At 37.7% G+C, this 25,000-nt stretch overlaps 2 protein-coding genes across 4 annotated transcripts in view; both read right to left on the minus strand.

Annotated features, from left to right (window-relative positions):
• Positions 1-11,890, minus strand: part of SRP72 (signal recognition particle 72) — a 29,283-nt gene extending 17,393 nt beyond the window's left edge. The window contains exons 1-8 of one of the 2 annotated variants that reach the window (XM_043604377.1): positions 11,666-11,890; positions 9,430-9,550; positions 6,459-6,582; positions 5,055-5,198; positions 4,864-4,975; positions 2,832-2,863; positions 2,061-2,185; positions 1,910-1,967 (exon numbers count right to left, since the gene is read on the minus strand). In XM_043604377.1, the coding sequence (XP_043460312.1) occupies positions 1,910-1,967; positions 2,061-2,185; positions 2,832-2,863; positions 4,864-4,975; positions 5,055-5,198; positions 6,459-6,582; positions 9,430-9,550; positions 11,666-11,777 (828 nt within the window). In that variant the 5' untranslated portion in view covers positions 11,778-11,890. Of the gene's footprint in view, positions 1-1,909; positions 1,968-2,060; positions 2,186-2,831; positions 2,864-4,863; positions 4,976-5,054; positions 5,199-6,458; positions 6,583-9,429; positions 9,551-10,972; positions 11,524-11,665 lie in introns of those variants that run through there. The other variant, XM_043604387.1, reaches the window with a different exon arrangement.
• A 7,310-nt stretch (positions 11,891-19,200) lies between these two features.
• The window catches only part of PAICS (phosphoribosylaminoimidazole carboxylase and phosphoribosylaminoimidazolesuccinocarboxamide synthase), a 47,202-nt gene continuing 41,402 nt past the window's right edge, over positions 19,201-25,000 (minus strand). For both annotated transcript variants that reach the window (XM_043604366.1, XM_043604359.1), the window contains one exon: positions 19,201-19,667. In XM_043604366.1, the coding sequence (XP_043460301.1) occupies positions 19,501-19,667 (167 nt within the window). In that variant the 3' untranslated portion in view covers positions 19,201-19,500. The remainder of the gene's footprint in view (positions 19,668-25,000) is intronic.

Raw genomic sequence — 25,000 nt, forward strand, 5'->3', positions numbered from 1 at the left:
TTCCCCACCCCCCCCCCCCCAACACACACACTTCTCACCTAGGTAGAAGCTCAAATAAGTTCAATTTCTCAAACTTCTATGTGGGACAAGCACAGTGTTATTGTTAAGAATTCTAGAATGTCACATACCTTTCTAGGATAAGGAAGACAATTAAATTACATTGAATCCTGAGAAGGCCAAACTGAGCATGTGAATGTCTACTGTGTGCACAATATTCTTTGTTAAATAATATATCTATTTGCAAATAAATGATATCCCTATGCTTTTTAAACCAGGTCTTCTATTAGTATGAAGACTAAAAGGAAGCAAAGAAGAAATCTAGAATAAATTCTACTTTTTCTGAGTGTGAAGCTCCAAACCAGTACATATCCTTTTAATTTGTTTTCTTAGTTTCCTCCCACAGGTCAAATATTTCTCCATATGTTCACTTGCTTAAACTGTAACCCTCCTTTTCAAGGGTCATCTACAAATTTGCCAACATGGAGATCTTTTCTTTCACCAATACTTCAGTTAAAAGTCAAAAAGTTTGAACAATATAATGATTAAGACTGAGTTTCATATTTCTTTGCATTACCTATAGCATCCAGCACTATTCTGAATAAAAAGTTTGTTGAGTAAAGAAAGTTTGGCATATAATTACAATGAGATTAAGATATTTAGTGTTTCACACACTCTCCTTTCCATAATCATATATCCAAGTAAAATGAATTTATCCTCACTGGCATTTCAAATAATTCATAAACACAGGCAGGTATATAATGCTAAGATTCAAATGCCACAATCTATTTTTGGAGACCTAAACTATGCTGATAGCCTGCAACATCCTATAACTACTACTGGCCCTAATGCTTTTATCTCATTTTCTGGGGATTCTCTAGATTTCTACTATAGAAGGGGAGAACTACCATGAAGGACTCTGCAATCAGAGAATTGAATCTCTGGAATCTGAATCCAAGTTCCACCTTTAACACAGGCTGTGTGACCTTACACAAACTGTTTTAACTCCTTTCAGCCTTAGATTATATTCCTATAAATCAGAGATAAGTACTGCCACCTAGAAACGTAACTGTGAAGATGAAATAAATGACACTTGAAGATTCACACAGCTGATCAAAAGGAATCAAATGTTACTTATTTTCTGCTGACTTGAATTTCAAATCTGAACTTGAAATGTTCTTCCATTAAAACAGTGTTCTAAATGGTAGTTAATTTTACTAACACAGTACTCTTTAGACCTGTTTATATACACACTTGTAATATTTTACATGTAGTATTGGGAGTGGGTAGAGAGAAAACCTGTCCATGTTTCCCCTCCCCCCAAATAAAAACCACGAGAAAGAAAAAAATTATTTATATAGAAAACTTGTATTCAGACTCATTAGATGAAAATGTCACATAAAACATGCATGTTAAGCTTTCAGTTTAAGTCTAAACAATGGGCACCTGGGTGGCTCAGTTAGTTGAGCGTCTGACTTCAGCTCAGGTCATGATTTTGCAGCTCGTGGGATTGAGTCCCACATTGGGCTCTCTGCTATCAGCAGGAAGCCCACTTTCGATCCTCTTGTGTTCCCCTCTCTGTCCCTCCCCCACTCTCTCTTGCACGTTCTCTCTCGAAAAGAAATAAAAACATAAAAAAAGTCCAATTTATTTTTCAATACATAGATTCTCTACATTATTATAAACTGGTAAAAGGCCAAGATTTTAAAGTCCAGAGTCTGTAACTACAAAAAAGTTTTATTATCTGAATATGGCTTGCAGAATCATCATCGTTATGAAAGTTAAATAACACTCTCCATTGTAATTTTGCTACAGCTGTACTGTGTCATGGAAAAAGAACAGTTACCCTAGGACAAAGCCGAGGTAATATGTTTTCAATGTAAAATATAAGAAAGCCATGGATAGCCCATACCTTGTTAATAGTAATGATATTATTTGCAATCACAGCCAGCAATCCCACATCTGTCGGCCTGTGAACAATAAACAACAGTCAAAAAGGAACAAACATTTACAAAGAAACTTCATCCTCTGTAAAAGGCATTTCATTTCAATAATTTACTTACTTTAGTTTTATTATCTGATTGTAAAGTTGCAACGCCTCCTCTGTACGACCCTGAAGCTGCAGAATATAGGCCATCTGCCCATGAATGATGGCCAGTTCTGCCTGTGGGTCTTCCTCAGTCCCATCCTAAGTAGAAAAAGAAACTTTTTTCCCCTGTAAATTCTCCAAATTGATCTTCATAATTACCAAGTGTTCCAAACATTCAAAAGATACATGATCTCAAAGACAACATGTAATTTTCAGAAAATTTCCCTTACTGTCAGTTTTGTTAAAATTTAGGAATCTGATAAAGGGGATTCCTAGAGTAAACTGCTGTGTCAACAGGTATGAGCTAGAAAACAATAAAAGATTGGTGAAAAAGCTAACAGCTATAAGGACTCTGTAATGAAACTACTTCACAGCTGTCTTTAAGGTACTGCACTTAAACAAAACTGAAAATCGTTGACTACTGGATTATTTGTGGTTCATTAAAGAAATATGCATGGAATTCCTATAAAAGGACCCATATTCAAAGACCTGAGCCTTATATCTAAAATAAGACAATGAATTTATATTAATATGAATTTAAAATAAAATGTATAAGGTATATAAAAATTGTTATTGTAATTCCTCAGCCTGAGACTCCATCAAATAACTGATCAAGAGGGTTTCTATTCTATTTATATGAAATAAATTACCTATTTCAACAAGTTAATAAACACTACAACAAAGCCTCCTATAAATTCATATTAGTCAGAAGTGTAAAATCTGGGTTTAACACTGGAATACTTACAGAATCTTCTGATAATGAACGGCGGCAAAGATCTATAGGAAAAAAATGGTTTTAAAATTAACATTGCAGGGTAACTCCCATTCCTTTCACCATTCCAAAGGACAAAAATTAAATTCTTAGGAAGAAGATTTCAAGATAATTTTAATAATAAGCAAACTTGAACTTTATTATTAGCATCAACTATGTTACATAAATATTATCCGTTTTCGTTATTCTAGCTCTCTGGCATTTTTCTTTCATTTGTAATCTCTAGGTTAAAAAAAAATTTTAGCCTGGGTGCCTCAATCGGTTAAGTGTCCAACTCTTGATTTCAGCTCAAGTCATGATCTCACGGTTGTGGAACAAGGCCCCAGGTTGGGCTCTGCACTGACAGCATGGGGCCTGCCTGGAATTCTCTCTCTCCCTCTCTCTGTCCCTCCCCTGTACACACGTGTGCTTTCTTTCTCTCAAAATAAACATTAAAAAAAAAAACAATAAAAAAATTTTAAGGGAATTAAAAAATATAAATGTAACAAATGTTGACTGCAAAAAACCAATGACAAAAAAAGTATTAAAACAATGACAATAATTTCACCACCAAAAGAACCACTATTCGCATTTCAATTACTATTTTCTAAATGCAAATGCACAGCTACTGTTAAAATGAAACAGATACATTCTACATACTATTTTGAGACCCCCTTCCTCATCTAATAATATGTAGATATCTTCAGATTATAATAAATATAGATCTACATTACCATGCAATCATTTAAAATAATAATAATCTATTTTGTGGTTATGGTAAAACTTAGCCAATCCTCTTACAGGACAGAAACTCATCATGCCTTAAATTTCTTTCTTATGACTACCCCTTCAATTAGCATTCATAAAAATACATATATGAACTTATCTAATTATTTTCTTAAAATAAATTTCATTTATCTAATTATTTGCTTTTAATTAATTTAATTATTTTCTTAAAATGAAATCCTTGGATCAAAGGGTAAGCAAATTTTAAAATCTGCTACATATCACCAAATTGCCCACTGCAAAGTTGGCACTACTTTATACTCAAATCTTCCATGTATAAGAATATCCTTTTCCCATACTACTGTCAATACTAGGTATAATCAAGAAATTATAATTCTCAAACATATACCTCATTTCACCATTTTTTCCTCTACACCATTTACTGTAGTCCCTATATCACGTTTATAGCTTCCAGGGAAATATGTATTCAGAAGAAAAGTTTACATGTTCCAGGAGTTGAAACCAGACATAAGTTCTCTAATAGGCTGTTTTTCTTTTTTCTTAATTAAAAGCTTGTTCAGAGCATGTAAATGCTATATATGGAAACATGTTAAACGGAGTTAAGATGTGCTTGAATAGTGTCACCAATATACATGCTGTGTATGCACATGCATGCACGTACCCACACAGTCACACTAAATTATCATTATACTTGAGTACCAGTTTAATAATGATAACCAGTATTTATTGGATGCTTATGTTATATGCCACGTATTGCTGTAAATACTTGACATGAACTCAATTTACATTTAATATTCATAGTAATTCATTCAAAAACCTCCTCAAAATTAAGGTTTGGTGTGGATGAAAATGGACAAGTACTCTGGCTTAGGGATTAGACAGAAATAAGGGAGAGATATGTTAAAATGCCAAGAGAAAAGCTAGATGAACTGTTTTTTTTTTTATGTTTATTTATTGTTGAGACAGAGTACGAGCAGGGGAGGAGGGGCAGAGAGAGACGGAGACACAGAATTCGAAGCAGGCTCCAGGATCTGAACTGTCAGCAAAGAGCCCGACCTGGGGCTCAAACTCACAGACTGTGAAATCATGAGCCAAAGTTGGACACTTAACCAACTGAGCCACCTAGGTGCCCCATAAAGCTAGATGAACTTTGAAAAACTCCCACTATATCATTATTTCCATTTACAAACTTCACAAAAGTCGAGTACAATTTTTGGAAATAACTATTTTAATAATAGTTATTTATTACAATTACACATAAATTTAATAAATTTCCAACCTTCAGCTTTTTGTAGGATTTTCATTGCCTGGCTCAGATGGCCTTGTCCTATCAGTGCACATGCAGCATTGTAGCATAGTTCATGTGTGCCTTCTTGGAGACCCAAGTTCTCCTGCCGTGGAGCAAAATAAAAGTCAAACACTAGATAGGATTATTGTTTCATAGTTGTGTGGGTACACGGGGATACTCACTGGAACCACTTTTTCCCAATTGCTTTGTGCTGCAACAACTGCTGAAAGGTTTGTTTTTCTCTCCTCATCATAATCATCTTGGGAGTTTCGGACAAGATCTCTATACACTGCTAAGCATTCATCATAGCGTTCTAACCGGTATAGCTAGGGAGACAAATAGCAAGTAAAAAACCAGAGAGGAAGACAAATACAGTATTAAGTCTCAAACATCGTACAAATCCTTTTTGGAATCACTAAGTAGCAAACCTAATTTAGCATGTTATGGGCAATCAACAGTTTCCTTTATAACTTTTCAATTAGTTCTGTGTGCTACTAATACTTGCAAAGTTACTCGGCAATGAATCTCTACTATACTGCAGGTTTGTAGGCATGATCCAAAAAGAAAAGTCATTGTATTTACCTCCTTCCTGAGGCTGGGTAAGTGCCTAAGTGGGCTGTAAAAGAAAACCTTTCCAAGGAAATCACCCTGCTACCTAGATCTGACTTACAATGAAAACATTTCCCCACCCATGAGTATTAAGCTCCAATAAACAAGAACAAAATTAGATGTTAACAAAAGGACTTAATACTTCCTAGGAGTTCACTTTATTTGATCTTCATTTTCTCCTTCCCAAAAATGAGCTAGTAAAGGGGTAATATATCAAGTACACAGAACATAATTCCTGCTTATTTCATTCAAGTTGTTCTTGAAGGGCAAGAAGAACTGCCACTCTGGGTAAATTAAATCAACCATGTCTGACAGAAATTGGTGCCCTTCATCAATCTCAAAATGCTGGAATTTACCCTAAATTTGCCCAGCTTACCTTAAAAGTTCTTTCTAAACCTACAATCCATGAACTTGCCCAAATCTTTCTCCAACCTGTATGTATTGTTAAACTCCTACCATCTCTTGGGACAATACATTTAATACAACATTATTTGCCCTTAATAACATTTTAAAAATCTTTAAGAGGATTTTGTTAAATCTAATAAAACATTTCTGTCCTCTCATCCTTAATAGCCCTATTTTTACATTAGGCTTAAACAGGTCTCAAAACCCTTTCAGAATAAGATATTTTAGGGATTTCATAAACTACCTGAATTCATCCAGATTCTTATCCATCATAATTTATTTTAAACATATCCCCCTGGCCTTCACCTTTCCAACTAAAAAATTATAATTTGATAGGATAGTTTTAAATTTTCTTTAATTTTCTAATTACCATGAAGAAGCCATTTATTCATAGAACAGTATATATGCAAACGTTTGTGTGAAGATCAAGAGGGACTATACTGAAACCTCAAGAATTGGTTTGGTGGCGAGTTTTCAGGATGGGCTGGGGTTCCTCATCCCTGCTCCTTGCTACAGGTATAATCATGCTCACTCAGGATGAATGTCAACAGGTATTTTAAAGCAGTAATTACCACTTGTCCATAAAGCTCCTTTAGTTTGTCTGTCTGCTGATTGGCACTTTCTATGGTCTTCAAGGCATTCTCAATTCTGTTCAGCCTGTACTCACAATATGCCTTCTCAAAGGAAAGAGAATTACTGAAAAAGAAAAAAAAACCCAGTATCTGGTCATTAGTTAACACTGCAGAGCACCCACCATATGCCAGACACTGCTGTAAGCACCTGATCTATATTAAGTCATTTAATACCATTAACAATGGATGAAAAAACTGACAACATTTAGTGACACGTCTGAAAAACAGTTCACAAATGGCAGAAAATACTACATCCATGTCCCTTGCCTCTCTTGCTTTCATGGATATTCTTATTAGAATTATTGGCCTTTTGAAACAAACAGTTAAGAATGAAATAATGCTCGCAGTTCGTGAGTTTGAGCCCCACATCAGGCTCACTACTGTCAGCCTGTCAGCGCAGACAGAGCCTGCTTCAGATCTTCTGTCCCCCCTCTCTGTTCCTCCCCTGGTCGTGCTCTCCCAAAAAATAAATAAACATTTAAAAAAAGAGAGAATGAAATAATGAATCAGCTAAATAACTAATTACTTTAGACAAAAAGACTATCTGAACACTATTTTAAATGGGTTATTATAGTAGTCTCTTAAATCTATTAATGAAATAGTAAATCCTATAAAGCTGCTTTAAATTTGTTCAAGAAGCAAATGAGTAGCAAAGAAAAGGTAACTAAAATCTTAAAAGAACATAGTGCTTATAAGCAAACAAATGGTAAAACACACAACAACAAAAATACTACTTATCTACATTGACTTAACTCAGCTACACTAATATGACAACCTGAAACTCATTTTGGGAGTTTTAACCATAACCCATGAGGAAGAATATTTATGAAGCAAATGACAATATCTTTTATTTACTTGCCTAAAAAACATTATTTGAAAATTTCCCTACCTCACAAAATGGCCAAAACTCAAAAAGATATTGAATTTTAGTATAAACATGTTTACTAGAAAGCAGAGTCCCCTTTATTTCCTCTTATATTTTTAATTAAGTTTTAAAATTAGTTTTCCATCTATCTACATGTATATAGTTAAAGAAAAAACAAACAAACCCCAAACCCAGAAAGGTATATATGCACTAAGAGGTTTTATTCCAGGGCTATTCATATCTATCCTGTTCCCCTTTACCTCCTAGAAGTGATTACTTTAATTCACTGTTCTCCATCTAGTGTTTGTTTTTCTAAACTCAGGAAAATACACCTATAAATTCTTATATCCTCCTTTTCTTATATGAAAAGTACACTAACTATACAGTTGACCTCTGAACAACACAGGTTGAACTGTATGAGTCTACTTATATGTGGATTTTTAAAAATAAATAGTATAGTACTTTAAGTGTGTTTTCTTATGACTTTCTTAATATCATTTTCTTTCCTCTGGCTTCCTTTACTGTACAAATATAGTATATAATACATATAACCTAAAAGTATGTGTTAATTGACTGTTTGTCATCTGTTAGGCTTCCAGTCAATAATAAGCTATCAGTAACATTTTTGAGGAGTCTAAAGGAATACTCAAATTTTTGACTACATGGAGGGTTCGTGCCTGCATTGTTCAAGGGTACACTGTACACCGTTTTTAAATTTATAAACCAATATTTCATCAAAGAGTAAATATGCTGGGGACACCTGGGTAGCTCAGTCAGTTGAGCATCTATCTAACTTTGGCTCAGGGCATGACCTCACAGTTCGTGAGTTCAAGCCCTGCATTGCGCTTGCTGCAGTCAGCTCAGAGCTCGCTTCGGATCTTTTATCCCTCCCCTGCTCATATCTCTCTCTTGAAAATGAATAAACATCAAAAAAAAAAAAAAAAGGTAAATATGCTGCAAACTTTATTTCAATACACATTTCTTCTGGGGCTTAGGCATAACTATAAAGAAAATTAAGTTGCAGTAACAATTTAGAATGTAGGTTCACAGTTCATGAAATGAGAAATGAAAAAGATTAACAAAAATAACAACAAATGTTATACATTTTAAAGACTGCTAAAGAGCTCTAAAACTGAATGATCTTGGCCTAAAATCATACTCACCTAAATCATTCTCAAAGGAGGTAGGCACAGAGGTCAGGCTAAGACTGACATACTATCCTAAAGACCTCTACTTATACATCCTTACCCTAGAGGTTCTAGTTCTACCCATTCTGCCTTTTTTTTTAAATTTTTTTTATTTAAAAAAAATTTTTTTTTTGAGAGACAGAGAGTACGAGCAGGGGAGGGGCAGAGAGAGGAGACACAGAGTCCGAAGCAGGCTCCAGGCTCTGAGCTGTCAGCACAGAGCCTGATGCGGGGCCTGAACTCACAAACCGTGAGATTATGACCTGAGCCGAAGTCAGCCGCTTAACCGACTGAGCCACCCAGGCACCCCTGCCTTTTATTTTTTTTAATTAAACTTCTAAGTTGTTCTCCTTATGTCCTCAAAGAAATCATTATATTTATGCCCCATATCCCTCAGCAGTTTACTTGCTTCTTAGTGGTTCAAAGAAAAAGGCTCCCTAGGGCACATGGGCAGCTCAGTCAGTTAAGCATCAGACTTTGACTCAGGTTATGAGCTTGGGTTCGTAAGTTCAAGCCCTGCCTGGGGCTCTGCGCTGTCAGTGGAGAGCCTGCTTGGGATTCTTGCTCTCTCTGCCCATCCCACTCGCATTCTCTCTCTCAAAATAAATAAATAGACTTAAGAAAAAATACTTCCTAAGGCAGAAAAGAACAAAGATACTATTGCTCCTTCCAGTTTCAGAAATACTACTAGCAAACAGGAAACAAAAAACAAAAAACAAACAAAAAAAAAAAAACAAAAAAAAAGGAAAGAAAGAAAAGGTCAAAAATCACTCAATAGAGAAGAAAAACCATGGAAATGGTTAGAGTTACAGTAAACATATTTCTAATAACTGCACAAACAACTAACTGAATCACTTACTTGGCTAACACTTTAGTGTGAGTGTTGATGACATTCAAGGCTTCCTTGAAACTTCCATTTTGAATAAGGCATACCACTTTACAGTGTAGAGCAGTTACATCATCCTTGTTGATCTGCAGTACTAAGAAAAATTTTAGGAAAATAGTTTTAAAATCCATTCCCTTTTTACAATTTTACTAGATTTTCCCACCCACTGCCTCAAAAAGCTACATTTCCAATTTTACTGCAGCAACAATTAGTTGAAACATTAAAAAAAATGACTGATCATTTTTAACTTAAGAAGTGGCAATAAGGGGAGCACCTGGGTGGCTCAGTTAAGCATGTAACTCTTGACTTTGGCTCAAGTCTACATCTCACGGTTTGGGAGTTCCAGCCCTGCACTGGGTTCTCTGCTGACAGCGCAGAGCCTGCTTGGAGCTGTGTCTCCCTCTCTCTCTGCCCTTTATCTCTCAAAAATAAATAAAAATAAAAAATATTTTAAAAAGAAGTGGCAATAAGGACCGTTATAATTTAGTAAGATTTTCAAGGAGACAGATTCCCAAGATGCATGTAGCAAAAAAAAAAAAAAAAAAAAGAAAAAAGAAAAAAAGAAAAAGAATTAAGAAGCGATTTTCTCTGGCTTTTCCATCTTAGGACACATGCTACATCTTACATATTTCATTAGTTCACAGAGAAAGTAAAAATGTTCATGCAGAATTTGGCAGCAAATGACTTAGGCTTGAGTACAAGCTTGTCATTAATGTCTCGAGCTCTTGGGCAAATCATTTCACTGATAAATGTCAGTTTTCTGATCTGCAAAATGAGTATGAAAGTTTACCCATTTACGAAATTATTAAGAAGATAAAATGAGAATATTTTAGAAAAATCTATAAGCTGTGAAGAACACAAATGCAAGCTATTTTGCTAGCAATATTTCCAAAAACCATTCAAAATTTCCCTATTCATCTAAGATGACCAACCAAAAGGGGACAAGGAAGGACTTAGGGGCAAAGTTTCAAAGCTAAACAGCTGCTCAGTGTCAAAATGATCAGGATCACTCTCCTTGCCCCTGGGCAACAACAGGAACCTAATTCTGTGTAAAAATTAAAGAAAATTTTTACCAATTAAGAAAATATATATTGATAAATACACTGATAAACTTGATGATTAAATAATTCCTGCAAAATACTTACTATACTGCCACTGAATAGTATGGGTTGCAGGCCTAGCCAAAGGCTAACGTTAATTCAAAACAAGTTTAGTAATCAAAATAACTCTAATCAATAGCCAGTTTCCTTAATGTCTGATCACCAGAAGTGCACTGGGGGCACAATCACTTCTTTTCACATTAACAATAGGATATTACAAATTATTTACACAATCTTGTATGCTACTGACATAATTTGTATGTTATTACTGCTTTAAACAGCCAAACCATGTGCTGGCAATCACCTTCCAAATCTCCCAAATATAAGTTGCATCTTCAGTAAAGAATTTAGCATGACAGCATTACAAAGCCTGGCCATATTATAGTTACATAGTAAAGGATAAATGAATATAATACCTAAACCTCTCATGCAAGGCAACTGACTCGAAATTATCCGTTACAGGGCAAAAAAAACAACAACAACAAACAAACGAGGCCAAACTTTTCTTCCGACGTTATTTCAAATGTTGGTGCTTTTACACACACATTTTCTGATCTGATGACACTGGAGAGAGAGTCTATCGATGGGGGTGAGAGGCCTAACATCCGTATCAGTCCTTTTCCATCTCCCCTGAGTCTGTACAGCGCCCACCTTGTCAGCACTAGCTTCTAAACTACGTGTCCCTTACAGGTTCCTCCCTCCGCTGCGGTCCAAGAAAACAAGCTCCCTCAGCAATACTGTCTTGATCACTCCGCTAAAAGGAAAGAGAAAAGGTGGCGATGTGGGCTATTTGCGAATTAAGGAGTAAAAACGCTAAGAGTCAAATAAGAAAACGGTTGGGAAGAAGCGCATGGAGCTGCGGTCCCTTTAAATTCCACCCTCACTTCCCGCGATGGGTAAAGAGGGAAGTACACGTGGCTCTCAGCAACCCAGAACCAAGGGCTGATCACTGAGGGGCTGCGACCCAAGCCCGCCCAGTGTTCCGGCTCTTGCAGCGGGCGGCGGGGTCTCCCCTTCCCGCGTCTAATTGGAGGGGGTCGTGCGCGCCGGAAGGAGGCCGCGTCCTCCCTCCGGCCTGAGCTCGCCCCGGCGCCCGCCCCGACACTTACTCTTGTTGACGGTCTTAAGAGCGCGCGTGAAGTCACCGTTCTGGCCATAACGGTTCACTTCACTCCAGAGGGCAGGCACCGAAACCCCCCCGCCGCCGCCGCCGCTCGCCATCTTGAACGAGACACGGAGCTGGGCGGGCCGACCTCTACCCCGGAAGAGGATCTCTGAGGTGGACAAGCGGAGGAGGAAGCTGGTAGTTGCTTAGCGTTTCGGAGTCGGAAGCGCACTCGTCCGTGAGTCAGCATCGGAGGCCGAGATCTTATAGGAATTTGCCTGGATACAGTCGATGCACCTTACCTGAAACCGGTCTGAAGGAACTAGGGTCGGACCACGGAAGTGGGTTCAGAACGGGTTCACCAGTTTTGGTTCAAAGCAGTCCGCGGTTCCGGGGGTACCGCTGCCGGCGAAGCAGCACCCTGGTCCCACGAGGCGGAGCTGAGTGACGTCCTACGGAAGATAAATAAAAGGTCTGTAGGGTGGTAATATACTAGCTAGAAACCATAGGAAGTCTTTTGAAGGAGAGGGGGAGAGAGACGGTTCTCTTTGCTGCTGGATAATATTTCATAAAGGAATTGTACTTGAAAAGGATCTTGAAAGATTAGGAACACCTGGGGTTGGGTCTGGGTAGAGGTCTGGCAGAGAAGCGAATATAAGGAAAGGCACAAAAGAAAAAAAAAACTTACAAGTACGAAGCACGTTTGATGAAAACCTCTTGGCTGCCCTTTGGGCTCCAGTTCAGGAACAGTCGGCAATAAGGCCAAAGGATAATGTGTTTTGGGGTGAGAATGCCTAGATTGAGCTCCTGGCTCTGCGACTCACTATAGATGCCTGTGAACAAGTTGTGTATGAGTCCCAGTTTTCCTGACTGTAAGATAAGGAAAACATTATTCTAGGGATAAAAGATACTTCATGCACCTCAAGTAATACATAGATATAGACAGGTTTAGAGTTTTTGTAAGAACTTAAATACCAGGATGTGTTTGAATGTCAGAACAGAGTACCTTTTGAGTACTCTTGAGAATGACAGGACAGTGTATTGAACACCAATGCAGACTCAAGTGTTGTCAAAATCCTACTAACTCCTGCCACTTCACGTCTCTTCTCTTTCTCGTCATCCTGTTTTCATCTTTCAATATTTCTGTATCCTGGTTCCAGGTTAAAAAAAAGTTACTTCTTTGGGGCGCCTGGGGGACCCAATTGGTAAAACGTGGGACTTTGGCTCAGGTTATGATCTCACAGTCCCTGAGTTCAAGCCCTGCATTGGGCTCTGTGGGCTCTGTGCTGACAGCTGTGAGCCTGGGATCTGCTTGGAATTCTGCATCTCCTCTTCGCTCTGCCCCTCCCCTGCTTACACTCTGTCTCTTTCAAAAATAAATTAACATTAAAAAAAAAAGTAGGGGCTCTTGGGTGGCTCAGTTGGCTAGGCATCCGACTTTGGCTCAGGGCATGATCTTGTGGTTCATGAGTTCAAGCCCCACTTTGGCTCTGTGCTGACAGCTCGGAGCCTGGAGCCTGCACCAGATATTCTCTCTCATTCTCTCTCTCTCTCTCTCTCTCTGCCCCTCCCCTGCTCGTGCTCTATCTCCCAAAAATAAATACTAAAAAAAAATTAAGGGCCTCCTGGGTGGCTCAGTCGGTTAAGCGTCTGACTTTGCTCAGGTCATGATCTCGCATTCGTGGATTGCACACATTGGACTCTGTGCTGACAACTCAGAGCCTGGAGTCTGCTTTGGATGCTGTGTCTCGCTTGCTCTCCCTGCCCCCTCCCCCACTCATGCTCTTTCAGAAAATAAATGTTAAAAAAAATTAAAAAAAAATTTTTTTTTTAAAGTTACTTCTTTGACCTTGCAGACTAGGCAACATTCCTCATTACTCTCTAATGTAGCTCTTTGCTTCTGAACACTCATCATCTAAGGCCTATCTCTTTATATAGACTGTCATTTCCATGAGGCCAGGGGCCCTATTTACCCTTATTCACTGAAGTATCCTTAGGCTCTAGCACACTGCCTGGCACATAGTTGGTACTCAACTTTTTTAACTGAATGAGTTTTTGCTTATGTTAACCCCTAATCTGAGTTCCTTCAGGGCAGAAAGTATGTCCAGCTCATGGTTGTGTCCATTGGTATTTGGCACATTTCATGTCTGGTCAATATAGCACAATGTAAAAGCAGCACTATTGGTTTAGTGAACTAGTTCAGGAGGATATAGTCTTTGTAAATTAGTAAAAATCATGGAAAGAGTTGTGGACTTTCAGTGACTGTGGAACCGTAACAGATTTTAAGCTAATTATGCCTAGATTTCATGGGGTTAGGCGAGTTTCAGATGACATTTGATATGCCCAAGATTTTGTGTCAACTTTTCTGAGAAAAGGTTTTGTAGCTCTCATCAGAGTCTCCAAAGGTGTTTTTTATACAACAACCCCACCCACCAAAGGTTAAGAACCTTTGGTGCCTTAGGGGTGATTCTCTAACTTCTTAGAACATTGACTTTGCAAAAGGATTCACAATTTTGGTTTCTGCATCAGTCTGATCTCATATACTATGTAGCTTCCAGAAATTCCTCAGAATTCTATGAATTCCTAGGTTTCTGTTTCTTTTGTAATTTTAATGGGGTTTCATGGCAAACAGGATATAAATATATGGATTTTGTCTGCCATTTTTGAGACAAGTCTTCCAAACCAGAGTGATATTTTAAAGCATTTATGTGATGCCATTCTCCTACCCTCAGGATGAAATCCAAAAGCCTATCATGTAAGGAAGGTCCTTTATAATACAGCTTGCTACCTACCCAACCCACATAGGTCTTCTGTTACTCCCTAGTCCCCTTGCATGTTACACTCCTCTAACATTTGGTTATGTGTAGTTCCAGGTTGCCATACCTATGGGAATTTGCACATTTATCCATTTCAAATACTACTGAATGCTTCATATGTGCTGGTATTTGGCATTCTGCTACTAGTTGGCTAGGTATACAATTAACAACAAAAAGACAATCCAGTGTACTCATGGAATGTATTTTCTAATTGGGAGAGATATATACAATGTCCAGTGGTAATCAATTTAATGAAGAAAGTTAAGAGGGATTAAGAATAGTGTGGGGAGTTAAGAATCCTTCCTAAGAGTCCTTCCTTTTCACTCACAACATATACTTGTTCTTTAAATCCCCTCCTCCTTTGTGTGCTCAGAATCTCTGCTCCTTTCCTCCAGGTTAAGATGATGTAGTGCTTTGAAATTGTCCTTGGAAGACCCCAAGATTGAGGGCAGAAAATGGATCTTGTTCATTGTTGCATCTCCAGGATCTTGCACATAATCAGTACTCAAAACCTTATTTTTGCACTAATGGATTTAGCCATTTGTGATTCCTGAGCAACTTCCATATACAGTATCTTGTCATTTTATCCACTCTGTGAAGTAGGCAGAAAAGATTTTAGCCCGACTTTACAAATGAGAAGTGAAGCTCAAAGTGATGTGCCCAAGAAAATCCTTTTATTTCCATTCTATTTTCACTGTACCACAATGCTAGATGAACAACTCCATGCCAAGTAATTTGAGGTTGTGGTGAGTTAAATGCAAAAAAAGTGCCATTAAAACATTTTCACCGGCTTCCCAAGAACTGCTGGGCTGAAGATGGACTGTGGATAAGCCACATTATTATGCTAATTCCCTGCCCTTTCCCCTATTTTTAGAAATGAAATCAGCTGAACAGAATATTAAATTCAAGGTAACTAAAAAATAAATTCAAGGTAATTTTCATGGTGAATTTGTTTCACTCATCTACAATATGCCAAAGGAATGTTACATATTCATGTGTCAGGATATACTTTACATATGTTGACTCATTTAATTCTGTTAACAGTATGAGGGAGGTAGTATTAGTCTCATTTTACATTTGAAGCAGTTGAGGTGTTAACATTTAATTTACTGAAGGTCACATCATCCCTCACCTGGATAATAAATAGTCCCTTAACTTGCTTATCCACACACTAGACAGAGAACTTTAAAAACATGTTAAATGTCATGTTATGCCCCTGCTCAAACCTTCCAGTGTTTTTTCCTTTCACACTTCAATGTGGCCTGCAGGCCCCAAGTGATCTAGCCTTTGCTTACAATCATCTTCCATTCTTACCTTTGCTCACCAGAGCTCCAGCAACAGTGGCATGTGTTTGCAGGTGGTCAAAAAGGCCAAGCTGTTTTACTTCCTGTTTAGTAAGTGATTTTCCCCACCTTTTTGCATGACTTGCTCTTGTACATCATTGCTCTGTTCTACTCAGAAGAGCCTTCCTCTTATTCCCAGCACTGTCCTATCATCACCTTGGTTAGTCTTCATATGCACTTATACTTTCCTAAGGCTACCTGATAGATCTTTCATGGTTTGTAGTCCCATAAGATTTTTGTGACAGTGGGGGTCTTGTTTCTATTTACTGCTGCTTTCCTAGGGCTTAGAATTAAACCAGGCAAAACATGTATTTCATGAATAGATGAATTAATAAAGCTTCACACAAGAACTTATCTTTGTCTTTTATTTGGCTAGTGTTTTCATTTCAGAAGGCATTAAAGCAACAGCAACTATAACATGATTTTATGATACAAAGTTTAAGTACTACATGACTTGGAGAAATTTTTCTTCTTTTTATGTTTACCTACAAGCCCACAGAAAGTACAAACACCTAAAGATGGCAAACCAGGTAAATTTGTGTAAGTTAATTTATGTAACAGTTAAAAATACTTTCAAGAACTTTAGTACTAATGTAACAACACTACTGAAGATATATATATATATATATATATATATATATATATATATATATATTCTATGAAGCTAGTAGTGAAGTGGATAATGACCATTAAAAATGGTCAGTCCTGGGCACCTGCGTGGCTCAGTTGGTTAAGCACCTGACGCTTGACTTCAGCTCAGGTCATGATCTTGCAGTTCCTGAGTTCAAGCTGCACACTGGGCTGTGCTGGAGCCTTGCGGAGCCTGCTTGGGATTCTGTCTCCCTCTATCTGTGTCCCTCCACTGCTTGCTATCTCTTTACCAAATAAAAGTTAAAAGAAAAAAAAAAGGTCAGTTCTATCCACTAAACATTTGAATTTTTTTTCATGTACTACACAAAAACAGGTGAAGTTTTTGCTAGGTGGGGATAGAAGAGTTGAAACTACAGCCAATGACTAGTCAGAAGCAACAAAGCCAAAGTTTAAAGATGTTGAAATTGTATCTTTTTAATTGTCCTTGTGAACATAAAAGAATGAAGCAGAACATGGTTTTTATAATTCTCCCATCTCTAGCAGACAGGCATAGCACATGGCAATGTGAGGAAGGAAATAAAGTGTAAGATTCAATCCTCTCCTCTATTGGAGCTTCCAACCCAACAAAGAACTACTTGTAGCCATTGTAGCTAGAAGGGATTTGGAAAGGTTTCACAGAGCGTGAAGATGAACCTCTAGTAACTAACAAATTTTAATAACAGACTAGATCTTAATAGCTCATTCTAAGAACTTAAGGTTCTTAGAGATTAAAGATTAAGGTTTTTAATCTCATAGATTAAGTGACAGTTGAAAAATTATGGAAAGCGAGTTCCCTTGATGAGTTTCATTAGTAATTCTTAAACTACAGACCATGGATAGGCTTCAAGGGAACACCAAAAACCAATGAAATCTGTTGGTAAATTGTGTGTGCAATCTCTACGGGCAGAGTCAATGGCATTCATTTTCAAAGGAATCTAAACTGCAAAAGACATTGTAAATTTATGTTGTAAGTCCTAGACAACTTCAAAACACTGAGAATGGAGACCTTCTAGATCAGCCTAATAATGCAGAATTTGACCTCCACTTGAAGCTTTTGTACAGATGATGGGTAAACAGGGTTAATTAAAAACTTGGTAATAAGTGAGATGTGAATGTAAGAGAAAAGCATCAAGTATGAAATAACACTAATGATTTGGAGCAGTGAGTGTAGCCAGAGTTAACAGGCTGGGTGGAAGATGAATTAAGTTTAAAGCATTCAGACAGAAATACAAGACTACAAACACAGCGCCAGCAATCAGTAATACTGGTTTTAGCTTAAGGAGTTACTCCAATGATTACTTATAAATAATGGAGAGACTGTGTAGGAAACATCAATACTTAAGGGGAAAGAATAATGTAAGAAAAACTTCAGGATTGAGGTTGGAGTATCTTGGTGTCTAGTCAAGAAAGAAGTGGTTTAGGTTAATCATACCCTGCCCCAGAGACCAGGTAAAAGAAATGATATGAGATGATAAGCTTGTTAACAGCTGAGAGGGAGGTGAAAAGGTATAGACAGTATAAGGCAGTTGCAAGGGTCTTATCCAGATTTGATCTGTAGCAGAGATCAATATTTTTAAAGAAAGTTTATTTTGAGAGCGAGAAAAAAGGAAGGAGGGAGGGAGGGAAGGAAGATGGAGAATGAGTGGGGGAGGGGCAGAGTAAGAGAATCTTAAGCAGGCCCCCTCCCAGGGTTGAGCCTGATGCAGGGCTCAATCTCATGACTGAGTTCATGTCCCAAGCTGAAATCAAGAGTCAGAGGCTAACGAACTAAGCCAGCCAGGCATCCCAGAGATTCTTAACATTTTTGAGGATGCAGGTCTTTTGGATAAAAACTATGGTTGCCCCATTTTTATAAATGTGAACATATATGTAAAATTTTCCCTGCAAGTTTTAGGGGTTCATGGACATTCAGATTAAAGTTTAGTGATCTATAAAAAGTACTCAGGACTGCACAACCTAACAGTGACTTCCAAATATGGCTTACAGATTGATGATGAACTATAACACCTCTCAGTAACAACTGCTCTCTTAGAGGTGAATCTCACTGGGTACCCTGCTCAGACTTCTGTTGTAAGAAAGAAACTACTTAATGGTTATCAACTAGGAGATTCCAGTTTTCAAAAATGACATTAGGCTGAGGATTGTTAGTTTGGCTAAAACATGTATTATCAGAATTAAAAGAATTTAGGATCACAGAGGCACCCATAATAGCTAAGTATATCTTTCATTTGGAATGGCAAAGGTGATTCACACTATACTTTTTTTTTCCATGGGGAATTGCCCTAACACCCAGCAGAAAAGTTCTCAGAAAAGTCCCCTTTCCATGGCTTCCACAGTATCCCTTTATCCTACTTAGTCTTTCCTACCCCTAACACCCATCTCAACTTTTCTTAAGAAAACAAGCAAAAACAAAACAAAGCAGCATCTCTGTCTACAGCTAAATACACATCTATTCTGAGATACTGACTGCAAATAAAACAACATGCCCTTAGGATTTTGTAAAGATCATAATGTAAAAGAGGACTGACTATATTTTTCTCTTATCACTCTAAGATACAGGCATTTTAACTTTCTAAAACTTATGGGTTGAGATTCAGAAGGTCAAGTAGTAACTTTAGAGCTCGACAATAGGACTTTATTAGCATTTAAGAAATATATCCAATTGTTACCTACCTAACAATGACTCTAAGATACAGACATTTTAACTTTCTAAAACTTATGGGTTGAGATTCAGAAGGTCAAGTAGTAACTTTAGAGCTCGACAATAGGACTTTATTAGCATTTAAGAAATATATCCGATTGTTACCTACCTAACAATGACCATAAAAGTATTCTTACAGTAATTTCACTTCCTCTAAAGAAATGCTAATAATTATGTCCATATAGTCTACTAACCCATGAATCTAGAAAAGCATTTATTCACTAGTAAATTGTTTTCTCTGATTTAAAAAATTTTGTTTTGATTTTTTTTTCTGAAGCTAAACAAGAAATGTAGTTTTTCTCCTAAAAGCAAACAAACAAACAAAAAAAACCCCAAAACAATGATGTTCTTATAAATTGCCCTCTCGGATTTTCTTGTCAGCCTGTTTCAAGGAAATCCATGTGTTCAATATATTTGCTCGCAGTTTGGCCCATACCAAATGGTTGTTTAATCCAAATATCTGAGCAGCAAACTGAGCTGATCCTTCTGGGGACAGTATGGTTGAACAGCCAAGACCTAATGGTTCAAAACGGAAAAGACAGAAAATTGAGCTGTCAATAATGAAAACACCATTAGTAAATTATTTTTTTAGAGTAATCTCTACACCCAACACGGGACTCAAACTCACAACCCTGAGATCATGAGTCACATGTTCTACCAATTGAACCAACCAGGCCCCCCTAGTAAACTATTTTACACTCAGAGAAGTCCTGTTAACCAAAGACCATAAAAAGCTCCTGTATCATCCTTGTCTAAAGTAGGATCTGCAGGAGGAGTTTCTATCTCTACTACTAGAGTGGTAAAGTAGATTATAAGAGGATAATAATTCTGTACCATGAAAAGCTATTTTATATACAGTGTCTATCACTCTTTCACTGAATCCAACTATAAAGAAATTCACCTTTTCGAAAGTTCTTTTCACATACAATAAACTTTTAAATCCCTGGTGAAAGACAATAGAAATAAAACAAAGATCAAGTAGACAGAAGCACCTGTTCTTAGACAAACTTGAAGTGTGTTAATCTTTTTGATAGTTTTCTAGCTGCTACTTTTGTCTTTGCAATTGAACCATCCTAAATCTTTAAGCAATAACAAGTCCAAACAAAGAATAATTTTACCAAATATCAGGTTATAAGTAAATTCAATATTAACAAGATCTAAAAGACAGTATAGTAAGAAAGTAACTTCCTTGTGGGGGGCAAATGTTTGCTCAGGCAGAGTTTCTTGGGGTGGTACTATTACCTCTGTGTCACTCAAGTTAAGTACTAACTAGCTTATAGATCCCAAAGCTCCATTCCCTAATATTCTTGGAATTCATCAGGCTCTTTGACTTCCACTACCCCCAGTAAGAATAAAGTATAAATCACACAATTTATTAGTTTGTATTAATAAACCAATTTGTGTAGCTCCATCACTTACTATGTGACAGCTGTCATGTTAATTTTAGTGTCCTCATCTATTAAGATGGGAATGATAACTAGTGGTTACCTTATGTGAGGATTCAACAAGTGAATACAGATAAAGTGCTTGAAGCAGTGCCTGGCATCTGGTACTCAATGAATGTCAACTGTTAGTAGTAGCAGTATTCTAGGCACAGGGTTCTACTCGAGTCTGAAATACCTGTGCCTATTGCTCAGGACTCCCTTTCTGATATCAGGAAAGCTTAACTACCAAAAATTAGGTTATCTAGTGAGCATGCCATAAGAGAAAGAGAAATAGAGTTTTCAGGATTTTACAAAGGCCACTGTAAAACTTTTACCCAAAAGATTATCCCCAATTCTACTAATCAAAATGCACAAATCTTCGGATTCCCTCTCTCTCCTTGGACAGTACTAGATAAAAACTGCCAAAGTTTTGCTTGTCACATTTCCCCTTTACTAAACTCCCTTGATGATACCTATACTATTCCCTAGCATAAATTTAGTTAGACTTTCATTTATAGCTATACTAAATCTTTCACTAGAGTAGCTGATACAATCAGATATCTAGCTAAAGATCTAAAGATGGGCTAATCACAAAGTATATCGGCGAAACTGTATAAAAACAGCAGTAAATAGCTGAATGTTACACTAAAAGGTTTTTTCAATACATGTGTACTGACTATAGACCAAACATGTCCAGCTGTAAAAATATTATTAATGGCATCGTATTTTTTATATTGAATTAACTAAAAATGATCTGCCAAAGCTTTAAAAAAATTAAAAATAAAAACAGCAGTAAAGGAAATAAAGAAAATAGACGTAAACATATAAGAACAGGGAGATACAGCAATAACATTTGGCCAGCTGAAAAGGAAACGGAGTGGTAACTAACTTAGTAAAATAGGAAAATTTTATCCTAAACTGGAAGCAGGGAAAAAGGAAAAGCAATGTGACCAACATTAAAAAACCCATGCAAAGGCTGTAGAATTAGTGGCACCAGATACCTCTGAAGGGAGAAGTGGAGGTGAAAAATGAGCCCCCCCCCCCCCCCCCGACTGGCTGAAAGTCGAGAAGCAGTTAGGCCATTAGATCCCTTGCCCCATTCAATGTACATGAGCAATTGCCCCTTCAGCACCATAGTGGAATCTTTAATTTTTCTGAAGGTAAAACAGACTTTGGTCCAGACTTCTGTGGACTGGAGGGCACCAGGTACAATTGAAGCAAGAAATGCTACAGTGAAAACAGGGGATTTAGTTTATATACATGTTAAAATCATCAAATTCCAGAATGCTGGCAGCAAGGTTTATTCCTCCAGGTAGAGGAGACTGAGAATAGAAAGATTCTTTGGATAATTCTGGTCACACATGAGAAAAGATGAAGTGACACTGATGTGAGGGGTTATTCAAAGACAACCCTTCCAGATCACCCCACAGTGGAACCCACTTTTGACAAGTGCCATCCACTTGCACAGACCTTCCCACTGGTCTTTTATAATGCTGCACTCTACAGCCAAGGATTACCAGACACCAGATAGGTGAGAAAAGGAACTAATGTGAAAGAAACTATAATAATTTCAGAGAGATAAAAAATGTTATTGCAAAGATTAAATAAAAAAAAAAGGATGGGGGAGGGGGAAGACCAGAGAACAAAAAACAGCTCTAAGAAATTAAAAATTCCGTATCTAGAATGAAAAACTCAATAGAAGGGCTGGAATATAAAGTTAAGGGAATATTCCAGGAAGTACAGCAATAAGAGACAGAAAAACTAGAAATCAGAATAGTTCAAATTTGAGTAATAAATCCAAAAATGAGAAAAGAGGGAAAATGGAGGGGGAAGGAAATTATTAGTTAATTGAAGAAAATTTCCCAGACTAAAGAATCAGCATTCCAGATTTTCTTTCTTAATGTTTATTTTTGAGAGAGAGAGAGAGAGAGAGAGAGAGACAGAGACATAGTGTGAGCTGGAGAAGGGGCAGAGAGAGGGAGACACAGAATCTGAAGCAGGCTCCAGGCTCTGAGCCATCAGCATAGAGCCTGACGCCAGGCTTGAACTCACAAGCTGTGAGATCGTGAGCTGAGCCAAAGTCGGACGCTTAACTGCCTGAGCCACCCAGGTGCCCCTCAGCATTTCAGATTAAAAGAGCCCACTGAAAGCCCAAGATGAAAATACTCAAGACACACCTTTGCAAAACTTAAAAAACCAAATTCATAAACAACTTAGAATCGGAATGGTGGAAAGGTGCCAGAGTTCTCAATAACTCTATATAAGACAATGGAGTAATGTTTTCAAAATTCTGAAGGAAAATAATTTTCAACCCCGGATTCCATTACTAAATTGTGGAGTATGAGGCTATGCTAAAACATATGTTATAGATATGAGGTGTCAAAAAAGTGTACCAACTGTACTCCTTCCTCAGGGAGTTAACTAAGAATGCTCTCTGACAAATTAGGAGTAAACAGAGAAAGGGGAAGACACATGACCTAGGAAACAGAAGATCTAAGACTAGAGAAAGGCAAAATACATGTCCAGGTAAGGAGAGATCCTAAGACCATAGCAGGTGGCACAAAAACAGACACATAGACCAATGGAATAGAATAGAAACCCCAGAACTAGACCCACAATCGTATGGCCAACTCATCTTTGACAAAGCAGGAAAGAATATCCAATGGAAAAAAGACAGTCTCTTTAACAAATGGTGCTGGGAGAACTGGACAGCAACATGCAGAAGATTGAAACTAGACCACTTTCTCACACCATTCACAAAAATAAACTCAAAATGGATAAAGGACCTGAATGTGAGACAAGAAACCATCAAAACCCTAGAGGAGAAAGCAGGAAAAGACCTCTCTGACCTCAGCCGTAGCAATTTCTTACTTGACACATCCCCAAAGGCAAGGGAATTAAAAGCAAAAATGAACTACTGGGACCTTATGAAGAGCAAAAGCTTCTGCACAGCAAAGGAAACAACCAACAAAACTAAAAGGCAACCAACGGAATGGGAAAAAATATTTGCAAATGACATATCGGACAAAGGGCTAATATCCAAAATCTATAAAGAGCTCACCAAACTCCACACCCGAAAAACAAATAACCCACTGAAGAAATGGGCAGAAAACATGAATAGACACTTCTCTAAAGAAGACATCCAGATGGCCAAGAGGCACATGAAAAGATGCTCAACATCGCTCCTCATCAGGGAAATACAAATCAAAACCACACTCAGATATCACCTCACGCCAGTCAGAGTGGCGAAAATGAACAAATCAGAAGACTATAGATGCTGGCGAGGATGTGGAGAAACGGGAACCCTCTTGCACTGTTGGTGGGAATGCAAACTGGTGCAGCCACTCTGGAAAACAGTGTGGAGGTTCCTCAGAAAATTAAAAATAGACCTACCCTATGACCCAGCAATAGCACTGCTAGGAATTTACCCAATACAGGAGTACTGATGCATAGGGGCACTTGTACCCCAATGTTTATAGCAGCACTCTCAACAATAGCCCAATTATGGGAAGAGCCTAAATGTCCATCAACTGATGAATGGATAAAGAAATTGTGGTTTATATACACAATGGAGTGCTACGTGGCAATGAGAAAGAATGAAATATGGCCCTTTGTAGCAACCTGGATGGAACTGGAGAGTGTGATGCTAAGTGAAATAAGCCATACAGAGAAAGACAGATACCATATGGTTTCACTCTTATGTGGATCCTGAGAAACTTCACAGAAACCCATGGGGGAGGGGAAGGAAAAAAAAAAAAGAGGTTAGAGTGGAAGAGAGCCAAAGCATAAAAGACTCTTAAAAACTGAGAACAAACTGAGGGTTGATGGGGGGTGGGAGGGAGGGAAGGGTGGGTGATGGGTATTGAGAAGGGCACATTTTGGGATGAGCACTAGGTGTTGTATGGAAACCAATTCGACAATAAACTTCATATATTGGAAAAAAAAAAAAAAAAAAAAAAGACAATAGCAGGACAAGTAGGCCTAGAGAGAAGCCAGTCCATACTGGAACAGGTTGGAGGGCTCAAGCACTTAACATATTTAACATACCAAGAGCAGATTTACACAACTCTGAAAAAGTTTGGGGCTTAAGTAACAAGCAAATCAACTCTTACTGAAACAATACGGACTCCTAGGACTTGTAGATCAGATCATTATCTTGGACTATGATAAAACTACCACAATATATTACTCATGAGATTCTGCTCAATCAGACAATTGATAAACTTCCTTATATGTTATTTATTCTGGCCCCTAATTTATAGAAATAAAATTTCATTTCCTCTACAGAAGTAACAATCACATTTACCTTAAAAACTCCATACCATGAATGATGTATTCTTGCGGGGAAAAAAACCAAACCTGAACATAATCTAACTATAGATCTCACCACCAGTTTATAGAAAATACAGGGGACGGAAAAGCATG

Source organism: Prionailurus bengalensis, chromosome B1, assembly GCF_016509475.1.
Source record: "Prionailurus bengalensis isolate Pbe53 chromosome B1, Fcat_Pben_1.1_paternal_pri, whole genome shotgun sequence".
In the NCBI taxonomy this organism is placed as follows: domain Eukaryota; kingdom Metazoa; phylum Chordata; class Mammalia; order Carnivora; family Felidae; genus Prionailurus; species Prionailurus bengalensis.